The 23,368-nt window shown below is 36.7% G+C and overlaps 1 protein-coding gene across 5 annotated transcripts in view; it reads right to left on the bottom strand.

Annotated features, from left to right (window-relative positions):
* LOC124639901 (unconventional myosin-XVIIIa) overlaps positions 1-23,368 on the bottom strand; it is a 260,942-nt gene that overhangs the window by 10,208 nt on the left and 227,366 nt on the right. For all 5 annotated transcript variants that reach the window (XM_047177413.1, XM_047177414.1, XM_047177415.1 and 2 more), the window contains 2 exons: positions 2,918-3,061; positions 2,260-2,493 (listed from right to left, as the gene is read on the bottom strand). In XM_047177413.1, the coding sequence (XP_047033369.1) occupies positions 2,260-2,493; positions 2,918-3,061 (378 nt within the window). The remainder of the gene's footprint in view (positions 1-2,259; positions 2,494-2,917; positions 3,062-23,368) is intronic.

Genomic DNA, 23,368 nt, shown 5'->3' with positions numbered 1-23,368 from the left:
GCATGACATGTTCTTATAAAAAATGCAAGAAATATTACACTTTTAATTTGAAAATGTTTTTCTGTCTGGAATATTTTGTGGATAGATTCATCGCTCTGGAATTTGTTGTCGTTACAATTTTATTTTTTGTTTTGATTTATCTGGGCCAAATGCATTGCTATTGATTGTTTGTTTTTAAACAAAATCACGTCTTTTAAAGATGAGTAATAAAGCCATTTCTCTTGTTTATTTTATTTCAAACATCTACTACATATTCTCTCAAACATAGCCCCATTATTTCTTACCCCCGCACTCAGAGACATGTAATGATTACTTAAGTCACTCCTTAGTGACAGATTCTCATTCGAAATTCTGCACTAAGGAACGGCTAAAGTAACCATTAAATGCCTCTGAGTGTGTCCATTATTTCATATCTTTTTACCAACATAAAGAAGATACTACGTACAAAACATATGAACAAATTCAGCTACAAATCTGACCCAAAATATACGTTTAAAACTTTGTAAATATAACAACAATATGTAGAGTATTTATGTCGCAATAAAGGAAACCGGTCCTATTAAAAGTTAAAGAGTTTTGTTTACAAAATTATGCAGTTTAGTATGTATGGCGTATGCGCACGTTTCAGTCTTGTTACAGTTCTGAAACCTTGGGTGTTACGTGAAGATTTGCAGAAAAATTACTGACCTCTTGGTTATTGAAAGTACCTATAGTTACATCAATCTTAAGGTAGAATGTATGACGAGGTGTGGCACTAAATATAAAAATGATTTTTGATTTTTTGGCTATATTCTTATAACAAAACTATGATAAATAAATTCAGTATATAATAAATATAATATATAAATATTTCTGCAGGCTAAGAAAAAAAGAATCCGACTGAAATAATAAGTACTGAAACCCAAACCCAAACATCATAGATCTTTTCAAAATATTTATCATCTCAAGAAAAATTACTGAAGTTTCCTACAGTTTACTCAGAATTGTTCGCAGTGCAAAATCGCGTCTGATTTACCTCAAACTGTCTGAAACTGCACCTAATAACCCAATAAACTTTGGATGAACGGCGCATCAAACGCTCGTCGATAAGTTCAGCGCTTCCCAAGAAAAGCGCAGACAGACAGACCAAACAAACAACCTTAATGCAATGTTGCTAACGTAGGAAGGAAAATAGGATAGCTATTTTAATAGTACGGAAATACTTTCTAGGCTACATGTAAGAAAGATCGATTTTTAAATCGAAAAATAACCATTTCTCGTCATCTCTTTTATCAGCAAGGATATAGGTTATTTTTGGCTTTTAAACCGGGAGCGCGGAGTTTATATGGGACACGGATGAAATTACGGGAAACGGCGACTTTACACTAATATAATAATGAAAAAAAAAATGTGTGTTCGTTTCTTTGTTTGTAGCCTAAAGGCTCCGAAATCACTAAACCGAATTGTAAAATTCTTTCAATGCTGGGAAGCTACATAATTCTCGAGTGACATAGGCTATATATTTATATAGGTATAGGCAGTTGTTTCCCCGAGACGCGGTTGAAACCACGGGAAACAGTTCCCTAGTAGTACCATATCCCCGCATATGTACCCGCCGTCAAAACTTCGCGCAAACAATATACGTAGAATAGCAACAAACAAGCCGATGTAGGATGTTATTCGCGCTGTGTTCACGTTAACCTATTTATGTAAACACAGCCATTCAGCATTTACAACTTCCGCGAAAATAACCGCTTTGACCAGAACGTACTCAAAGATTCAATAATAATGTTATTGTTGCAGTGCGAAATATAAAAATAATAGCTTTTCCTCGCATTTCCACCCATGTGCGTCTCGGGGGAACTTTTACTCGCATACAAATAAAAAGTAGCCTAAAGCCTTCTTCGTTACATGGGCTATTTAACATTGAAGGATTTTTTCGAATCAGCCCATTAGTTCTTGAGTTTAGCGCGTTAAACCAAACAAAAAGAATAAATAAACTCGTCAACTTTCAATTGATCACGATTTGTGGTTGAGATTATTGTGATATTCATATGAGCGAAGATCGCACGTCATATTGGATTATCCTTGAACATTGAAACATCGGATTTCCTTGTGAAGTAGCTGCCTACATTATATCAGTCAATTCCATATTGTAGTAGACAATACAGGGCCCTATCACATCTTGACTCGGAATGATCCCTGAAACGCTTTTCAGCTCAGGAATCTAGTAAGATCATATCGTTCGGTGAATAGCTACATAATAAGCTAAATCCTTACCTTCTTCTCCAGCTGCTTCTTAACAGTGACCAGTTGTTCCAGATCATCTTCATGTTGTCTTCGCAGCTGAGCTCTCAGGAGTTGCAGCTCGCGATGAGCTCTCTCGAACCTTCGCTTGTATTTGTCTCCTGAAGCTGATGCGTCGGCTTCAGAACCTTCGGAGTCTGATGGTTCGGCGCCCCCGCTGTCGGCGGAGCGCCAGTGGAGGAGTTCGAGTTCTAGGCGTTCGGAGGCCTGAGGGAGAAAAAGTTTGTTACTGTCTTCATATTTATTTTAAGTGGTATATATATACAAGAAAACATAGAAGCTAAATACGTTATAATCATCAACTGCTTCAATTGTTTTGGTTATAGTATAAAAAGGCAGAGCGAATATTTGTAATGGGAGGAAGCCAGTACTGGTTTTCAACATCGAATTTGTACCTATAAACTCATAAAAAATCACGAACGTGTCATAAAATATTGCCAATAGTAGATGAAGGAATGATGTCAAAGCTTATGACTTTGTAAAAGTTAAGGTTTAGTTATTCATCATCACCATCCTCCTGCCCTGATCCCAATTTTTATATGAGCTCAGCGCGGCATGTTTTTCTGTTCAGAATTTTATATAAACATGCTGTCAATCATCAATTTATCCTGTCTACAAATCAATAACCCACCTGCTGCAGTCGTTGGTTGTTAGCCAAGAGGTCCCTATTGTCCCTCTCGACGCGGAGTCGTTCGGCCGCTTCAGCATCAGCTCGCTCGGTGGCCAAGCCAGCCGCCGCCCTTTCTTCTGCGAGCTCGCCACCAACCTCGGATAGCTGGAGACAATAATAAAACAGTTATAGAATTGCTGACAAGAACAAATGAAGGGGGGAACTGGAAGATGGATAACAACGCAAAAATATCCGAAGGGATTTAGAAATAGGAACCTAACAAAATACCCCACTGAAGAAACATACATAACTCCGATTATGAAAATGATGAACAGAAATTAAAAGCAAATATCCCTATAGATCAGAACAAGACAAATATAATAAGAAAGGCCAAGTATCTATTGTTTAGCTCTTTACTGTCAATCTCCCACAATATAATACATTATCTAAAAATAAACATTAAACGTCATTAGCTCTCAACTGTCAATCTCTCATAGTTTAACAATTTATCTATACATATAATAAATCTGTAAAAAAACTGTGTCTGTACATTGAATATATTAAAAAAATAATAATTGGGTGGGGTTTAGAAACAGTAATGGAGCACAAATCCAAAAAAAAAATTCTGTCTGTATGTCTGTATGTCTGTATGTCTGTATGTCTGTATGTCTGTATGTCTGTTTGTTTGTACACGCTAATCTTCCGAACTACTGAACGGATTTCAATGATTTTTTCTTTGTTGTATCAGTATTAAGCCTGGTCAACATATAGGCTATAATTTATCTTCGAAACTTGAAGACCTGATGCAGAACACCAACAGACCAACAAAACTATAAGAGATACAAAAATGGTGTCATGGCAAAAATTGTTTCATGTGATGAGCATTTTCAGCTGAGATAATAAATTTGAAGATCTGGAACACCTGATGTGGAACCCCAAGAGCCCAGCTTCTCTGTACCATATACAGGTATGCCGTTTTAGCAAAAGTTGTTCAATTTGATAAGCACTTTCTATTGACTTATACAAATTGAAGATCTAAAACACCTGATGTGGAACTCCAGGGGCCCAGCTAGACTATAGCATATAGAGGTATGACGTTTTAGCAAAAGTTGTTCAATCTGATAAGCACTCTCTGTTGACTTATAAAAATTGAAGATGTAAAACACCTGATGTGGAAACCCAGGAGCCCAGCTAGACTATAGCTTATAAAGATATGACGTTTTAGCAAAAGTGGTTCAATCTGATAAGCACTCTCTATTTTGACGTATAAACATCGAAGATCTGAAACACCTGATGTGGAACTTCAAGAGCAATACTACACTTGAAATGTATAGAAATGAATGTTATGAAATAGGTATGGTGAATCAAAAAAAGTAATTAGTCCGTCTTTTAGATAACCCTAAAATAATGGACACGTATTTTTTCTTTTCTCCTTCTCACAAACAAATAATAACAAAGATATAACACCCTTGAATTTTGTGTTAAGTCACTGCTTAGTACAAATTTTACATACCTAGACGTGGCGTCACGAGCCCCCACTCTCCGAATTTTTTGCGTTATATATATCTCATTATTATTTTGTATGTCTCTTCCAGACCTCGGGACTACAGAGTTCCGAATTTTTGGGAGGCAAACGTGAGGCCAAAGCCAACACGCTGAAGCCCTTTTGAGACAACTTTAATGAAATGGTGACACAAAACCGACAATTATCCCTTTATACACTATAGAAATGAACCCAAGGACAATCCCCGGTGAACGTCGTTAAAAAAAAAGACAATCTGTGCTATACCATTGCAAACTGTGGATGAATACCACTTGGGCTATTGTGATGGGAGGCTAATGGACTAGGAATGGGGAAACTACGGGAACTATGGCTCCTGCCGATGACAATGTATTAGATACATGTAAAAATGGCAGGTGGAGACTCGCCAGCTCACTTACTGGGCCCCCGGGAATCTGTCACTGAATAGCAACAAAAGAGCAACAGGGACATGAGCGGCTGAAGTGTGAGGATACCTCGGCGGATTTTAAACGCAGATTACGCGCTCCCTGTGGGTCACTTACCACGAAGCACTTATCCTCCGAGCAGGGCTACTAACCCTGCTCAAGCGACTCCATTCTGGATGGTCAAGCCAAGCCAGAGGCGTGAGACCTACCCTCGTCATGGTTCACTCCGACCGGCCGGAGATGGGGGACAGTATACTCTCCCTGGAGAACTCAGTATATATGCCCCGCGGGGTCGCTACTCCCCGTCATCAGCCTCAGATATCCTGCGATGCTTATACCTCATTATTATTGTCGTTATTATCTCAAGAGCCTTTGTCCCAATTATGTTAGGGTCGACTTCCAGTCACGATGCAACTGATTACCAGTGTTTTAAAAGGAGCGACTGCCTATTTGACCTCCACAACCCGGTTAACCGCTCAACCCCCAACACCCCTCGGTAAAACTGGTCAGACTTACTGGGTTCTGACTACCCATAACGACTGCCAAGAATGTTCAATGACAGCCGGAACCTACAGTTTAACATCCCCTCCAAATAACGGTCATTGGTATCCAAAATATACGTAGAAAGTACATACGAAATTAGAAAAGTTGCATTGGCAGGTACTTGCCAGACCTGGAATTAAAGACGCACGCTCATACTTGAGAGATTGGTTCTCTACCCACTAAACCACCACGACTTCCACTAAGTCATCACGACTTTGTCATCTCAGTAACATTTAATGTTTTTTTACGTAATAATACGTGTAATATTTTTGCCATACACAACTTAAATGCGGACTAATTAGAATCACTACTTTTATCCCTATGGTCACGTCTATTGCGGTTCAGTTCTCAGCGTTTTGTTTTGTCTGCTGTGCTTTTGCCGTTAAAGTACAAAAATTAAATATATGGAACATTTCTAATGGCTATGCGTATTCCGTTGTTTTCAAGTCAACGGGCCCTTAAAATTCAATATCAGATGATTCAGATCTTTGATTTTGCTGACCCCGTAGTCGCTGGCATAAGGGACAGGATCCGCGTACGAAGTCGCGGGCAGAAGCTAGTGTAATAATAAACATCAAACATCAAGGTGCTTCGCCCCATGACATTAAATTGATAGGTTTCCCTCGAGGCTATGGGATGCTTTCAGAGTTTATGAGGTCAAACCGCCAGCAGCAGTGAAAGTGTTAAACGTTTTATTTGAACAACTTTACGTATGTGATTACGAGATATTTTCTTGAAAAGGTTATATTTGTAAGTAATAATTGGATTTACAATATTACATGAGCATTTTCCAGTGAAAACAATAAATGGAGTGAGTAGCACCAAACAATATAGAGAATATTAGAGACCATTAACCGCGCGGGATCTGAGCCAATAATAAGTATCGCCATAAAATAATAGAATATTAATGTCAGCTATGAAACTCTTTAATGGCAGGCCAAGCCTTCCTGCCTAGCCAAGCCATAGCACGTACAAGTGTTTAAAATATTCCATAGTCTATAGTCTACGAGAAATCGTTTAACTTAGAAAGTAGGTAATTGCAATGTTCCTAGTCGTTAGCGGTTAATTCTTCACTACCGCGTCAACCAGTGTGTGATTATTGCACCATAACAATAAGGCAACACCTAGCCTGTTATAATAACAAATGACGGGTCAACGATCATTAAAACGTCGGTCTAACACCTTAATAATCCATCGTTACTCTTACTTATTGACACCGTAATCAGTGAGGTTGAATGAAATTACTAAGCGGCAACATTTCAAACATAACAAGTTAAATTTGGAACGCGCTGACGCGCAGAGTAGGTGGCCTAACCAACGTATTAACTCTCTGGCGAATTCGCAACGAAAGCAACCTTTAACTCTTGCCAAAAGCGCACACAATATCTACAAAAAATCCACAAACGTTAGAAAAAAAACGCAAGCTTCCTGTTTCAGTTTGAGTGACAATGTCGTAATACCTTGCTGACTGACGAGGCAGAATCTCGCGTTGGAGTCGACTCGCCGTCGCAAGAAATCAACAATGAGAAAAAAATGTTTTGGCAAGCGACGCGCGTGCGGTAATAGAAAGCCAACTGCCACTGTATCAAGCGCCACTGGTAGCCCGTGAAACTATCCTAAGCAGTCGGCGATAATTTATTACAGTGTATTAGCCTTATCTTTACGAGCATCGCCAACTCTTTGGAACATTTGTACGTTATGAAATAAAGAATTTAAGCGCAAACATGAGTCACCTCATCCATTTCGGAGACAGTTGTACGATCTTCCGATATTCCCCGACTGGATCTGCAGATGCTGCTGGCTCTGCTCCCACTCCGGCTGAACAGCGTGAAACCCTTGATCATGATGTTCGTCGCGGACTTGGATCTTCCTACTCTTCTCTTCTTCCCATCGAACATCATGTCAGAGTCATCTTTGTGTCCTAATCTTCGCCATTCGTCCATTACATGGTCAGTTCTTTGCAAGAAGCTGTCGATTTTATTGCTCAAATAATTGGAAGATGTTCCTTCTTCCATATGAGCTGCTACTGGCTTGAATTTCTGCCGGATAGGTTGTTTGTTGCAGCCTAGCACGAAAGACATGTTAGCATCGAAAACAACAGGGGCCTGTTCTCTGGACCTTAGTTCTTTTAAATCTACTCTTTCAGAAATATCACAGGTTTGCGGGTACATTCTTCTAGGTGTAGGCGTTCTGCTGTTGTATATTGTGGCGTTCATACTCGAAGAACGGGAAAGTGGCACAAAGGTCCCATTGCTGCTGCATGTTGAGTACTGGCTGGCTGAACTACGGATGCTGCTGTACGAGGACGGACTCGGAGACCTCGAGGTCAATAAATTAACGGGCACATGCCTCTTAGCAAGTTCTGCTATAGAGCCCGTCTCTACGGAAGCACTGGAATTGCTTCTCCTGTAGGACGGGCTGGGCGAGCGACTCACCAGGCACCTTCCATTTTCAACATTTGTTTGCGTTATAGTATGAACTTCCTTCAAAGGTTTCGTGACAAAAAGTTTTTTCCCATTCATAAGAGAAGATGATACCTTCGGAGGGACTTTCTCATCGAAATCAATAGGAAGCGTCTTGGACTTCTTCACTGGTAGTATAGGCCTGCTAGGCGGAGCTTTAGGCGGCTTCTTCGGAGTTGTGTCCAGTATAGGTGGTGAAAGAGGTCCATTGTAATTTTGTTGAAGAGATCCATTTCCATTGATTGGCGGAGAGAAGACACCGTTGCCATTTGTTGCACAATTGTTATTTTGTTCTGGTATTTGAAGCTTCAGCGGATTGGAGCTCGTCCCGTTGACGGCTTCGACAGCGGTCGGCGCGTGCGGCATTTTCGTTTAGGCTGTTCGCTTGCGTTTCCTGTAGCGGAAGTGTCGCGAACGTTGAAAGTCCAGTGCCATTTCACAGTGATCCGTTGCAGTATTATTGTCGCGAGCGTTACGGGATGCGTCGGGACATTAGTTGGAAATAGAACCGGCGCGAGAGGGCTCCGCGGACGCACTGCGCCGGCTATCTCGGTCGCCGGGCCGACGACGCGGCCGCTCGACTATTTTAGTTTACTTAGATGTCGAAGTGCACGCGCGGCTGACACGCGCTGGACCTTCAACATTCGGTGGACGTTGGAGTACGAAGCCAATGACAACATTGCTGTATCCAACATTCAGGACGCCTAAATCAATCAGACCGAAATATAAGTCATACTGTATACTTTTGATAAACAAGAGCAGAAGTAGGTCAATCGATGCGAATGCCAATAGATCAGAGATGCTGTCGTCAGGATGTCTGCGCAAGAGCAGTCGACTGGAAACTGTGAAGGCCGAGCTTTGTTAAACGTTCAGTCAAAGCGTGTGTAACGCGAGACTGTGCCCAAAACAGAAGGAAATATAACATGAACTGTATGTTACGTAATACAATAAGGAATTATAATCATTTAACTGCTCTTGAATTACACGACACTGACGCACCAGACATAATATCTCCAAATATAACAAACAGGACAGGAATGCTTACGCAAATGGATACCAAACAAGAGTCCGGAACAGATTTCATTTGCGCGGACGGTATCAAAACACATTCACGTACTAACTGTCGTTTTGACGTACATGCACTAAAACGGTATTCGTTGGCAAGTACTAACTGAGCGTTGGCAAGGAAATTTTATAAATAACGTAAATGTTAATACTATAGCATAGTAATATGCATCGTTTGGCAAAAACAACATGTCCAGCAAAGATACGAGTAGTTCTGTCTGTTAGAGTATGGATACAGTTATTTGTTATGTAAACACAGACAGGTGGGCTAATGCCAAGGTATTTTGTGTTAAAGATAAATGTAAAGTTCTATAAATAAAAAGCAATCCATCATTTTGGAAAACCTATCAACACTAATCAATTAGGTTAAGACAACTAAAGTAGGTTTCGGTGATCAACACAGATAAATTCTATGGGATGAAACAAATTAGTTAGATCGTAAAATTAACCCACGAAACGCAAATTCACACAGTCCCTTGATGTCATGCAAACAGACCGGGTTACATCTCCTAGCAACAAACTAAAGAAGACAAACGTCTATCCAACTAAATACGACAAGAACATGTAACGCTGTAAACCTAGATTAGTTTCCAGATACTGCAAACAACATGGCTAATTATTTATCTGAAACACACTGTTCTACATTCCTTGACACGCTATTTTGTTTCTTACATGTCTGAAATCAGAGAATTTTGCTAATGTGGTCAGACGTTTGAGATGACACAAGGGATAAACATGAATTAGCTTGCAAATATTATTATTGCTAGATATATATATAGAGGACCTAATAAGTAAATTCATTAATTGGAATGATAGTTAAGACTACGTTAATAAAACCGTAGAGAATTAAAGGTATAAAAGTACTTCACGCACTTAACATTCTATCGACAAAATAGAGGTAAAGAAGACTAGGTTATTTCATTCATAAAAGACAAGAAACAAATACAACTAATCCCATTGCGAAAATAGAGAAATGAAAACACAATTATTTACAAAGACAATCAAATCTAGCGCCCTAATCAGAAACTTTACTAAAAAACTTTTCGAACGAACAGACGAGACGAAAGCAAAGGGCCACAAAATGAAAGCCGTTCCAATTCTAACCGACTGCCGGTCAGATGTTCCAATAAGAAATAAATAACTACACTCGTCTGCCAATGTGGCTTGATGCAATCCCGGAGCTACAATGCTGGGACAATTGCGCAATACATGACAAATGAGTTTTTAATCTAGTGGTGAAATTGTAGTTAGGCTGAACAGGCTTTTTGGGATATGCGGTCAGCTATTGTCATTTTTGTACCTACAGAAAAAGTTATGAGAAAAGAGCAATGACGTCCACAGGCTCGTGTGAAAAGGTAAGTAGGTAATTCTATTGAATATAAGTACATGTATAATCTCCAACACGGTATAATTTCTATTGCATTACGAGGTATTCCATATTATAAAGATAAAACAATATGTATGTGTAACTCTGATCACGATACGTGATCGTCATTTTTTTATAAAAGGTGAAGAATGAACAAAGACTGATGGAAAAACGCAAATACCAATGAAGAAGAAAAGTAAGAATGCATATGATGTTCTAATACAATAACACAACAGGTACCAGTAAATAAAGAAAGTGATTCTACAAAATCAACAATTGAAAATGTTGTCACACGCTCTCGAAGACTCGACTCGAAAAACAACCACAACCATATAATTAAAAGTGTTTTGCAATCAAAGATCAAATTAAAGATCATCGATCATCTTTTTATCGATTCACATAAATCATTGAAAGCCGTTACCAATAATCTATCCATTGCTTTATTTGCTAACTAGAGATATAATTTTGAGATTAGCCTCAAACAGGAATTTCAAATTCCTATCTTTAGTAAGAAAATCCACAGATAGATAATTGGGAACGGCCATAAATTAATACTACACTATAACTTCCAATTCACTTGTTTTACGCCTCGTTATGATTCGATGTATCGATAAATAATCGTTCGTTTATATTCGCGCTTTTTTCGCGGGATCGTCGCGTGCGCTTCGCGGCATACTGAAAGTTGTGTCTTGGATTTTAGAAATGGAACGTTATTTTAAATTTAGTTCGGAAGAGGATTTATTGCGGCGAATTAAATGATGCTCAAACTGCAATCTATTTTGTATGTCCTAAAAAATATTAAACGGTTACGCGATTTCTGATGTATTAATAATTTCAGTAGTATTTCGCACACAAAGGACATTGTATCAGCCTGATTTGTGTTGTATTAAAAGCTTGAGATTGTTTATTACATCTTGAATTCATTCTCAAACCATTTCGTCTGAAAACCTATCATTTGCCAAACATATAGCTACAAAAAATGACTTCCCAGTTTCTCCACGTCTAGTCTAGTTCAGCTAAACTGAAAACAAATGAAGCATGAACGCCAAACATTGATTTGAGAAGCTTATTCTTGGATTTGTGTGCATAAATCAAGAAAATTAGGTCATTTCAGACTGGAGTCAGGCGCGAGTTCGTCCGATGTTTGAGACGTTCATTAAAAAAAATTAAACATCTTTTAGCTGTGTTAATAACACGTTGACATGTAAGACACGGTCTTAGTAGAGTATGTGTTGTGTGAAATTAAATACTGCTTGTTTTGTATTTTTTTGTAGGTAACCTATATTTTTTACTGAGTCACAGATTACTAAATAGTTACTAACTTTAGGATGATTAACTTTCCCGTGTTTGTTTTTCAAATTGCGGTGAACAAAAAAAAAAAAAATTGTCTTTTTTCAATCTACAAAAAATTGAGTTAACAGTGATTCACAAAGCTCGAATGATTAACCGCAACAATAAATTTTATCAAAAAAGAAATTTCAAAACATTCTCATTCCTGTTCGATCCAGAACGTTCCGTATGACTCACGCCAGTGCCAACATCTAACTTCAACGCTCAATAAACCAGATAAATTAAAACGAAACATCTCATGCATTGACATTTCAATTCAAAACAGCAGCTGTAGGTTTAAAAATAATTATCCTGACTTGACCGCTCTTGGAATTCCAATATTTCGCGACTCTGCATTTTCAAAGAGGTCAATGAACTTTCCGACATTAAATTCTATATTCTCTATACGTTCAGCAATTGCCGTAGTAAATGTCCAGTAAGTATGGAAATTATATAGTCTATAACAATGTATGTAGAATTTTTGCGTTACGATCGGGGCATCGTTTGATTTCTATCTGCTTGCTTATCATTAAAAGGCGATCAATCTTGGCTTTATTGGCCATGAAACTTGTCAAGCCTGAAGTCTTATGTAAATTGTCTATTGTACAACTCAGTTAGTCGAAATTTTTTTTATAAGTCTTCTATAAGATTTGCTTTATCGAAAGAGATATCGGATCATTTTTAACGTGAAATCTGTTCCTATATGATATGCTTTAATATTTTATATTGAATTATTTTCATTACAATTTGATAGTAAGCATGTGGAAAAAAATGCCGCCAAATACTTTTATTACGTGGTAACTTATTGACAACGGCCCTGCGTGAGCCAAACTTTTTTAATCTGACCTTGGCGGTGAAATGCCATCTATTACAATTCTATTTTCAAACTTTTTTTCATTGTCAAGGCATCCATCGATAAGCTTTATTGTTAGACTAATATTATCCTGTGTTGTTCTGTATGTTATATTCTCTTTTCATACATTAAGGAACTATACTATATTTACCGAAGTATACTAAATCATTTTAGTTTTATACGGACAACACTACCTCTACTGTGAGGACAACACTAAAAAGAGATTTTGACAGTTAGAGCGCGCGCTTCCCATGCGCTTCCTTCGTGGACTGATAAACTATATTTTCTTACGATTGATATTAAATTGTGTTTTAAAAGTGAATACAAGAAGTTATTGTGATACGAATTGACGTTTTATTTCTGATTAAGGCTAGGAGATCATACCCTAGCTTATATCAGAAGCGGGAAGAACAGAAAACGCCTAATTACCAATGGGGCGCGAATGCTCCGAATACAATAAAATTAATGATCACGCCACACTATGCGAAACACTTAAACGAAGACGAGATGACCACAGCACTGATTGCTCAACCGCAATAATGTATCAAGGACTTATCTACTCAAGGAAAACAAAGCGACATGGTCAACAACTTGTGGAGCCTATAATGACGACGACCAGACAAGATTCTTGTGTGTAGATTACTGCTTGACACACACTACGCCTGATGGCGATTAGACACCTTCTCCGCCGCGATGCAACAGGTACCCGAGACATTGGACAATCAGGTATAAGCATTAATATTTTTTTTTCTCATTCCAATTAATCCATGGAATAGAAAACAATCATTTAATTGCCCAAACATGTGTATACATGCATACACACGCAGGTGCATGCATGTAGGATAATACAATTATTAAAGGTATGTGCTTAAAACATGTTTGCCACTTGTCATGGCATACAAATATAAAACCAGAAACATTTAGCTCTATATACTAAAAACTATTTGAGCTGACATTTCAGAGCTTCGGTACTGAGTTTCCTCTAGGTTATAGATATTTTGTTGTACATAATGGGTGCCATTCAAAATATAATTTAGCACATAAGTGCAGTTTTACATGGATGTGAACAGAGTTTGCTATTGATCCATTTGATGCATACATTTTTAAGGTGAGTAAATGTACAACAATATATTTCATTAGACATCCATAAACCAGCTGGGAACATGACAGATACTCTGAGGTAAACATTTATATCCTGAGTAATTATGTATGGTGTTATTTTTGCTACACATTGAATACATAAAATATTCATGAGAAAAGAGTAAATAAAGCAAGTAAAGCTAATTGCATAGTTCATGGGGATGATGGCCAAACGATTTGGTGTTAATGCATTATTTACATACATTACTGAAATAGACAAAGGAAGTACCTATAAAAATAAGTAAATAGGATATAACAATAGGATATTCATGATATAAAGCCAATATTACAATAATTAAAATTGAAATAATCATAATCACTTACAAATAGAGGTAGAAAATAAAGTGGTTAATTGACAACCAACAAAAACCGTGCGACACAGCTCTTGACTATTCTATGTACATCCAAAGCGGTGATAACAGGTATTAATAATGGATAATCAAATACTTTAAAGTACTATAAACACTAAACTGGTTTTTATTAATAAAGTAACTATGAAACTAAATGCTTCAAGCCAGTATGTTTCAGACAGTAAGTATGTTTTACCAATATCTTGGTACTGCCAATAGCATACATCATTGTTAAGTAAAACTTCATTCCAAGCAAATATCATTGCTTGTTATTATTTTAAAGAGTATCTAAAGTGAAAATTATAAAAATGGTAATCTTTTTAAATGATCTTTTCCATATTATTAACTGTAAATTGCCTCACCTAGAAAAAGTTAAACTGCTTATTCTATCTGAATGTTGGATGATATTACAGCTAACAGGTACATTATAGGACTGTAACACATTAAGGATAGTTTAATCACAGTAAAGATGCAGCAATTGTAGTAAATATTATTTACTTAAAGGATTTTACAGACTGAAGCATAATAAATAAATATAAATCAGTAGTGTCAATTAATCAGAAGAAAATATAACTCAGTAGTGTCAGTAATCTGAGTAGCCAGATCAGATATGTTCTTTTTGAAAGATTTCATTTTAATTTGGAATCCACCACTTGATGCTGAGACCAGTTTTCTCAACCATTAAAAATAACCCGAAGTGCTTAAAGATATGTATACTAGAATCAAATAAATACAAAATAAAGAAATTTCGGCTTTGAAATCTGAATCGAAAGCAGTCTATATATTATTAACTTAATAAATGAATATGGCAATTGGGTCAATAAGAGATAGGTTTGAGTTGGAACAAAACAACATTAGTTATACATAAAATTGTCTGATACTACACAGGAGCTATACCATCAGAATACATTATACCATACTGAAAAAGAAGTATGTGAGACAGTTAAAGAATAAAAGACTAGGCAATTAATAAGTAATTTGTCCTAGCCCATTAAAAAGTTGAATGCATACCAGGGCACTCAGTAAAACATATAGATTATTATAAATAAACTGAACCTGAACTTTTATGGATGGTAACGATACGAGTTAACATTTCTCTCTATACTCTCTTTATGACAGGAAATCTTGTAATTTCCTGGGAGGTAAGACATTTTATTCTGAGACTAAATTTCAGCACATATTGTATGTTAGACCTTCTCTCACAGAAAATTACATGTACAGTTTATGATGATTTTCTTGATTGATGTTGTGAGTCTATTCTGACCACTTATAAAATAGGAACCAAGATTGTGGAGGATCAGAGGAGTGAATTCAGTGGGGTGTCAACAACATCTTTAACAAGTCAGTAAGTACAACCACAAGTGTTTTACAGTCAACAACTAAGAAAGAGCATTGCTTAGTATCTATTAGTTTTGAACCATTAATTGAAAAAAAAACTGACTGATAAAGAACAATTTATATGGTGATTGGAACTTATATTTAAAGATGATGACATCTGGTTATGTTTATATTCATATATATTTATTTGCATTCCATAATGTTACAATAGATGTTGAAGAGGCTTAAAACTAAGTAGGTACCATTATAGGCCCTGTTAGGGCACAGCTAAAGAAGGCAATACTTTAAGGCACCATAAATAAAGAACCATGAGTTAAACTAGGCTCAGGGGTACTTTGTTGTCACTTTGTTTGTATTAAAATTGTTTCTACGGCACCACCTTCAATTCTGCTTTCGTATCCCTCATCAGGGATATAGTTCCGAAGGAGCAGAAAGCTTTTCCACTCACGCTTTACAACTTGTAGAGTTATAATTTGATTAAATGGTATTAACTAAAAAGAAAAGCTTAAATTGAGAAGTGTAGTGATTTTAATGAATTGTTAATTAATAAAACAATACCAGACGAAGAAAATTGAATGAATAAATTAAAGATTTGTACAATTTTTACCTTGATTAACTGTTATTAATTCTTACGAGCCTCTGTATTGAGATGTGAAATGAATTGAAAGATTCATACTAATTCAGTTTGGTTGTATTGTTGAATTATTGAAATAAGACTACATAAATAAACTTTTGATAAGTTCATAGGTTGGAAGGTATGCACTATGTACTGTTTTAGCTGGTTCTATTGTTTGTTGCTGAAAACAAACGACTCGAGGAAGAAAATGGATATTATGTATTTATATATTTTAACCACTACAATAAGGGATTAACAGAAACAATTGTAATGTTGTAACAATTGTATGGTCTGATTGAGTTTGATTGTGTTGTTAAATAATAATAATAGAAGACATGTATTGATTTAGTTCAACCATAGGCATTGCTCTAATACAAATAAGAGATGGACAGAGAAAAATGTAATTACTTGTACATTTCTCATTTTATTATGTTGTTAATTATTAAAAACTAGCGACTGGAATGCTAATAAAGAATTGAGTATTGAATAGACAAGATATATTGTACTAGTTTTGAGATAACGAATATAAATAAGAGATGGGCAGAGAAACTGACTAAAGAATTTGTATTAGCTACTTTGATCATATTGATGATTAATGGATACTAAACGAGATAAAATATGTATACATATATATTGTAGTCAGAGATAGAAGATGTAATAAATTGAGAGATTTGTATATTGTCCAGTTTGAGGATATTGACAATTACGAGTCATTTATGATTCTGAATTTAATACACGAAGGAATTGTGTAAGGACGGTTTTGTGTAAGGAGCCGCTTGTGATAATATTATTAATCAATATTTATAGAGATCTTCATTGACACATACCTACTTAAAAAGTTGTGTATATTTATCATAGCTCTCAATTCTTCGAAACTAAGTCCTTAAAAAATAAATTGTATATATTGTGCCAATAAAGTGTAATTGTGAAGTATATAAAATAAGACAGGATATTAAGCAATTGTATATTGTATTGAAGATCAATACAAGTGTAGTGACGCAGTTTATGAATCTAAGGCTGGATATTAAGAAATTGTATATTGTATTGTTAATGTACAGTAGTCCAGGTACTGGATAGAAAAAAGTTGTTTACTGTAATGAGAATTATATAAGCAGAAGCAATGTGTAAATACTGATTTGCACTTTGAATTATGATAGTGATAAATTTTAATGTGTTAATAAGGAACATAAGTTCAGAGACTTTGTATAATAGAAGTTTTCTATTGAAATGAGAAATGATATAAGTATTTTGATGCCAATATGGTGATGTTGACTTGTACTGCTTGAAATTGAATGAGGTACACAAATCCAGAGACTGGATACATAGGATTCTTTATTTAATGATTGATGATATAAGTATGTTGTCGTCGATATGTTCATATTGACTTGTAATATTGAAATTTGAATGTATTGATAAAGTATGTGTAAGATAAGAACCGAGACTGGATATAAGGAATTGTTTATTTGATGGGGAACTATATAAATGAATTCATGTCAATATGTTGATTTTGACTTGTATTGCTTGAATTTGAATGTATTGGTAAGGTACCTACACAAGTCCGGAGACTGGATATAGAGAATTGTTTATTTAATGGGGAATGATAAAAGTATATTGATGTCAAAATGTTGATGTTGACTTGTAATCGTTGAATTTGAATGTATTTATAAAGAAATAAATCCAGAGACTGGATATAAAACATGTCGATTATTGAAATAGGAAATGACATAAGTATATAGATGCCAATATGTTGATGTTGACTTGAAATGGTTGAATTTGAATGTATTTATAAAGAATATAGATCCAGAGACTGGATATAAATAAAGTTGATTATTGAAATAGGATATGATATAAGTATATAGATGCCAATATGTTGATGTTTACTTGTAATGGTTGAATTTGAATGTATTTATAAAGAAATAAATCCAAAGACTGGATATAAAACAAGTCGATTATTGAAATAGGAAATTATATAAGTATATAGATATCAATATGTTGATGTTGGCTTGAAATGGTTCAATTGGAATGTATTTATAAAGAATATAAATCCAGAGACTGGATATAAAACAAGTCGATTATTTAAATAGGAAAATATATAAGTATATAGATGCCAATATGTTGATGTTGACTTGTCATGGTTAAATTTGAATGTATTGATAAGGTACATAAGTCGAGAGACTTGATAGAAGGATCTTGATGTCAATTTGTTAACATGACTAGAAGGCGTAGATAGCTCCAAATAGGAGTGAATTCCTCGTTGCAGTCACAGTGATAGTAAGATTAACTTACTCTGTTAAACTTGAATGTTTTGATAAAGTATACAAGTCCAAATACTAGACGTGAAGTTGTTTACCGTAGTAAGAATTTGTACAAGTATATGGTTGCCAATTTGTTAAAATGGCAATGTACACAAGTCACAGTTTGGATTCAAAATGAAATGAAATGAAAATATTCGCAGAAATTGTTTATCGTAGTGAGAGTTTATGCAATTATATTGTTGACGATTTGTTAGCATGGCTGGAAGGCGTGGATGGCTCCAGTTGGAGTGAAGGCCACGATGCAGTCATAGTTAGAGATGGCTGGAAGGCGTGGATGGCTCCAGTTGGAGTGAAGGCCACGATGCAGTCCTAGTTAAAGATACGACTCTGGAAGGTTGGCACGATCGTGAAGCCTTGTTGGTGGACATCCTCTTGGCTTTGCGGTGAGGGGTCAAATGCAGATGTCGTGAGTTGAGATTGGCTGGAAGGCGTGGATGGCTCCAGTTGGAGTGAAGGCCACGATGCAGTCCGTCCTAGTTAAAGATACGACTCTGGAAGGTTGGCACGATCGTGAAGCCTTGTTGGTGGACATCCTCTTGGCTTTGCGGTGAGGGGTCAAATGCAGATGTCGTGAGTTGAGATTGGCTGGAAGGCGTGGATGGCTCCAGTTGGAGTGAAGGCCACGATGCAGTCCGTCCTAGTTAAAGATACGACTCTGGAAGGTTGGCACGATCGTGAAGCCTTGTTGGTGGACATCCTCTTGGCTTTGCGGTGAGGGGTCAAATGCAGATGTCGTGAGTTGAGATTGGCTGGAAGTCTGGAAGGCGTGGATGGCTCCAGTTGGAGTGAAGGCCACGATGCAGTCCGTCCTAGTTAAAGATACGACTCTGGAAGGTTGGCACGATCGTGAAGCCTTGTTGGTGGACATCCTCTTGGCTTTGCGGTGAGGGGTCAAATGCAGATGTCGTGAGTTGAGATTGGCTGGAAGGCGTGGATGGCTCCAGTTGGAGTGAAGGCCACGATGCAGTCCGTCCTAGTTAAAGATACGACTCTGGAAGGTTGGCACGATCGTGAAGCCTTGTTGGTGGACATTCTCTTGGCTTTGCGGTGAGGGGTCAAATGCAGATGTCGTGAGTTGAGATTGGCTGGAAGGCGTGGATGGCTCCAGTTGGAGTGAAGGCCACGATGCAGTCCGTCCTAGTTAAAGATACGACTCTGGAAGGTTGGCACGATCGTGAAGCCTTGTTGGTGGACATCCTCTTGGCTTTGCGGTGAGGGGTCAAATGCAGATGTCGTGAGTTGAGATTGGCTGGAAGGCGTGGATGGCTCCAGTTGGAGTGAAGGCCACGATGCAGTCCGTCCTAGTTAAAGATACGACTCTGGAAGGTTGGCACGATCGTGAAGCCTTGTTGGTGGACATCCTCTTGGCTTTGCGGTGAGGGGTCAAATGCAGATGTCGTGAGTTGAGATTGGCTGGAAGGCGTGGATGGCTCCAGTTGGAGTGAAGGCCACGATGCAGTCCGTCCTAGTTAAAGATACGACTCTGGAAGGTTGGCACGATCGTGAAGCCTTGTTGGTGGACATCCTCTTGGCTTTGCGGTGAGGGGTCAAATGCAGATGTCGTGAGTTGAGATTGGCTGGAAGGCGTGGATGGCTCCAGTTGGAGTGAAGGCCACGATGCAGTCCGTCCTAGTTAAAGATACGACTCTGGAAGGTTGGCACGATCGTGAAGCCTTGTTGGTGGACATCCTCTTGGCTTTGCGGTGAGGGGTCAAATGCAGATGTCGTGAGTTGAGATTGGCTGGAAGGCGTGGATGGCTCCAGTTGGAGTGAAGGCCACGATGCAGTCCGTCCTAGTTAAAGATACGACTCTGGAAGGTTGGCACGATCGTGAAGCCTTGTTGGTGGACATCCTCTTGGCTTTGCGGTGAGGGGTCAAATGCAGATGTCGTGAGTTTAGATTGGCTGGAAGGCGTGGATGGCTCCAGTAAGAGTGAAGGCCTCGAGGCAGTCCTAGGAACGCAGCTCTGTAAAGGTGGCACAGTCATGACTTCTTGCTGGCGAATAACCTCTTGACTTTGACCTTTAACTTTGTACCAAAATATAAACCAATTTGTAAATGTGAACACCATGTAGCATTTTAATTGTCACTTTACTCTCATTTGTCTTTGCGATTCTACATGATCTTCGCATGCTTTTACTGTATGTATCAATACATACAAATTGTAATACTATATTATTTTTAAAAAGAGTAACCATGGAGTTTCTTGCCCGTTCTTCTCCATAGGAAGCTACTTTTGGAATGGGCAACTAGAATCAAACTTAGTTATAATTTTGACGTCCATAAGTGCTTGTAAAGGCCTAAATGAAATAAATGATTTGACTTTGACTTTGAGAAGTTTGAGGACAAACTTAGTGGTCAGAATGGCCGAATGTTAGACTAATATTATCCTGTGTTGTTCTGTATGTTATATTCTCTTTTCATACATTAAGGAACTATACTATATTTACCGAAGTATACTAAATCATTTTAGTTTTATACGGACAACACTACCTCTACTGTGAGGACAACACTAAAAAGAGATTTTGACAGTTAGAGCGCGCGCTTCCCATGCGCTTCCTTCGTGGACTGATAAACTATATTTTCTTACGATTGATATTAAATTGTGTTTTAAAAGTGAATACAAGAAGTTATTGTGATACGAATTGACGTTTTATTTCTGATTAAGGCTAGGAGATCATACCCTAGCTTATATTATGTCTTTTTAATCTTGTCTATGTGTAATTTCGCTTTTTATTCGCTTGATCTTGGCCGATTAAATCGTTTGAGAGGATTTGCTAAATGCTTAAATAGTTATCGTAATCATTTGTAAAGGTTTATAAAGTACCTATCTCATAAAATAAATTGGCACAATTTCTATGTTAAGTGTCTTTTACATAAAGTATCACATGAAATAGAAGTGTCTTTTCTGTGAAGACAGCGATCTAAGAAAAGGCATTTAATTATCAAGTTGTACCTACCATTAATATATACCATTATACATGGATGATAGATATGATAGATGGCGTAACCATAATGTACGTAATTAAAGCATATCTAATTTAAATAAAACAGCGATTTTAAATCTATGACATTGTATGTAATGTCGTTAATAGTTACATCGAACATTAAAAAAACCCACGCTCATTAGAAAGTTCTCGTAACACGGTGTAACACTCAGTTAAAAAATATTTGCTTCTTTCAATATTTTTTTTCTGTGGTTGTGTAATGGCTACTTGTCAAACAAATATTGACAGTGGGCTTTCAATACCGCGAATGTGTCTTTTATAAATCTTGTTACATTCGCGTTTTTGAGCGCCCAATAGTGAAGAGGTATTTTCGTCTCGGTCAAGGAACTATGTGGAGGCCGAAAATTAATTATTTTTTAGTTCTCTAGGTCAGAACGTCTTTTTTTGTTAGAAGTATTTTTTTGAAACGCTTGTGCATTTGTTTTGAAGACAGCAACATTTGTTTTAATTTTTCATGGTGTGTACATGTCAATTAAGTTTAAAAACTGAATACATTTCGTTATGCAATAAAAAAACATAAATAAAATATTTTTGAAGTATGTAAATAGCTACGTAAACATTAAGATGTATCAGATAAACTACTAATAGTTAATTTAGAATGTTACTTACTTACATGCATTTTATACGTTCCTTAATATTTTTCTGTTTCCATAATTCCCAAAAAGTTTTTACTGTCCAAACACAAAACAAACTTCAACCTTCACGAAAAAAAATACCGAAACTGTCAAAAATACCGCCAAACCAAACTGTCACCCAAATCTGACATTTAAATGACAGTTATTTTTTTTAAAGCCAGCTGTTATAGGCAGAAGGCACCTAGACACTGGCTGTGTAAGCACGCGTATCCTGGCCCAAGGTAAGCCAGACGGGTACTAGGCCAGTGGGCGTTCCGTTCCTCACCAATGATCTTTGTAAATATTACTTTGTATTGTTTTGTTGTTAAAGGCGACTCCCAGTTTTGAAGAGGTTATTAAGATAATTATGACAGCTGATTGGTTTTAGATTAATTGGTCGTAGTTTGTGGCAGTGTCATTTTTTGTAGGGTTTAAGAGATCTGCAGCATTGAATACTACGTATCAATAATTTTCTGTGTCATGTTTTCCACCATTTTTTAAACAAAAAAGATGCATATTAAAATATTATGTATAATTAATTAAGAATTTATATTTTTTATGTATGTATGAGTCAAAGAGTTCATTGACCATAAACAAAAAGCAACCTCCAAAAACAAAATGTTGCCATTGAGCAAGGTTTGTTGAGATAAATATAAAACCTTATTAGCGACATTTGGCGTTTGTTGTACAACGATAAAGCCGTCCATCCGGTCAGGCCGGATACGACCCTTGTCTTTAACTGTGGGAGAGCTGAGCTGATGTTTAAGATATTAAGGCGGGAACACACCATGTAACTTTTCAATAATTATTTTTCACTACATGAATAATACATTACTTTGACTTTGACTTTGACATTACCAAAAAAAAAAAATGCTAATGGTAAATAAACTAAGATAAAAATGTAGTATGTGTAGAAATGGTTAACATTTTAATACGAGTAATTTAGGCATTTACTTATAGGCTAACATAAATACTTTCAAGTTAATCACAAACTTCTTAGCCAGAGAAAACAAATACCAGTAATGTGTCTGCGTCAACCATTGTGACAAAATAAAAAGCAATGTTATACAAAATGAATACACAACATTAATTTAATTTCGTAATTCCCAATAATTACTTTAAATCAAACAAAGGAGGCCATGGATATAGTTCGTAAGCCAAAAACTAAATGTTCCCAGTTGACAGTAAACATGAGGCAATAAGTCTTGTGTAAAATATGGCCTATTGGCGGGAAATACTGCTGTAAATCCTAGTTTGTTTACAAATTACTAAGTTATTTATTGTATGTAGTAGAATTAATTGGGTATTAAGAGTATAGACTAACTTAATTTATGTAAGGATTATGATTTACAATGTGATGGATGATTCCATAAAAAAAGAAGAAAATTAAATTTGGCTATCTGAAGTCAATCAAGAAAATTACTTTCTTTCGTGCAATAGATATATATAATTTAAGGCAGATTCAGAGCATCTAATAGTAAATTAGAAAAAGTTAATCAAGATCAGAAATTGACTAATCGCATAA

This window comes from Helicoverpa zea, chromosome 19 (assembly GCF_022581195.2).
Source record: "Helicoverpa zea isolate HzStark_Cry1AcR chromosome 19, ilHelZeax1.1, whole genome shotgun sequence".
NCBI classification, from domain to species: Eukaryota; Metazoa; Arthropoda; class Insecta; order Lepidoptera; family Noctuidae; genus Helicoverpa; species Helicoverpa zea.
Note: the sequence above shows the minus strand (reverse complement) of the source record. Positions and strands in the feature narration are given on the sequence as shown.